This window comes from Acanthisitta chloris, unplaced genomic scaffold (assembly GCF_000695815.1).
Source record: "Acanthisitta chloris isolate BGI_N310 unplaced genomic scaffold, ASM69581v1 Scaffold32472, whole genome shotgun sequence".
Taxonomy (NCBI): domain Eukaryota; kingdom Metazoa; phylum Chordata; class Aves; order Passeriformes; family Acanthisittidae; genus Acanthisitta; species Acanthisitta chloris.
The window spans coordinates 1-454 of NW_008659288.1; the positions used below are offsets into that span (position 1 = coordinate 1).

A 454-nucleotide genomic window follows, 5' to 3' on the forward strand; every position below is an offset into this window, starting at 1 on the left:
CCCACCCCATCCCACTCCCCCCAGCTCCGTTGCCCCGTTCCCTGCGCTCACCCCAGTGCGTGCGCTGCGGCTCCTTCTTTCCCTCGTGCTGCACTTGGCAGTCGTAGTAATCGTCCGGGCTCGGCACCAGGGTCAGGGAGGTGAACTTGCGGAATGTGTTGTCCTCCCCGGGATAGAACACGGTCTCCAAGACTCCTTCCGACACCTCCTGCCCATTCTTGAACCAGGTCATGGACAGCACGGGCGGCCAGAACTTCCGCGCGTAGCAGATGAGCACGTTGGGAGTATCCTGCTCCACCTCGTGTTTCGTGAATACCACCACCTCCGGGGACACTGGGAAAGGAGCTCGGCGTTGGGATCGGGATGGGAATATCTGGGGTTGGCTCGGAATTGGGTCGGGTCAACCTGGGACTGGGTTGGAGCCTCCTGGGACTGCCTTGGATTCCCTTGGAAT

At 61.5% G+C, this 454-nt stretch overlaps 1 protein-coding gene across 1 annotated transcript; it reads right to left on the minus strand.

Moving 5' to 3' along the window:
- Positions 1 to 51: 51 nt before the first annotated feature.
- On the minus strand, positions 52 to 333 carry LOC103797152 (H-2 class II histocompatibility antigen, E-U alpha chain-like; the record flags this gene model as incomplete). The annotated part of the gene is made up of 1 exon (XM_009069349.1): positions 52 to 333. A coding segment is annotated over one exon (282 nt), but the record flags the coding sequence as incomplete, so codon positions are not given.
- Positions 334 to 454: the final 121 nt, after the last annotated feature.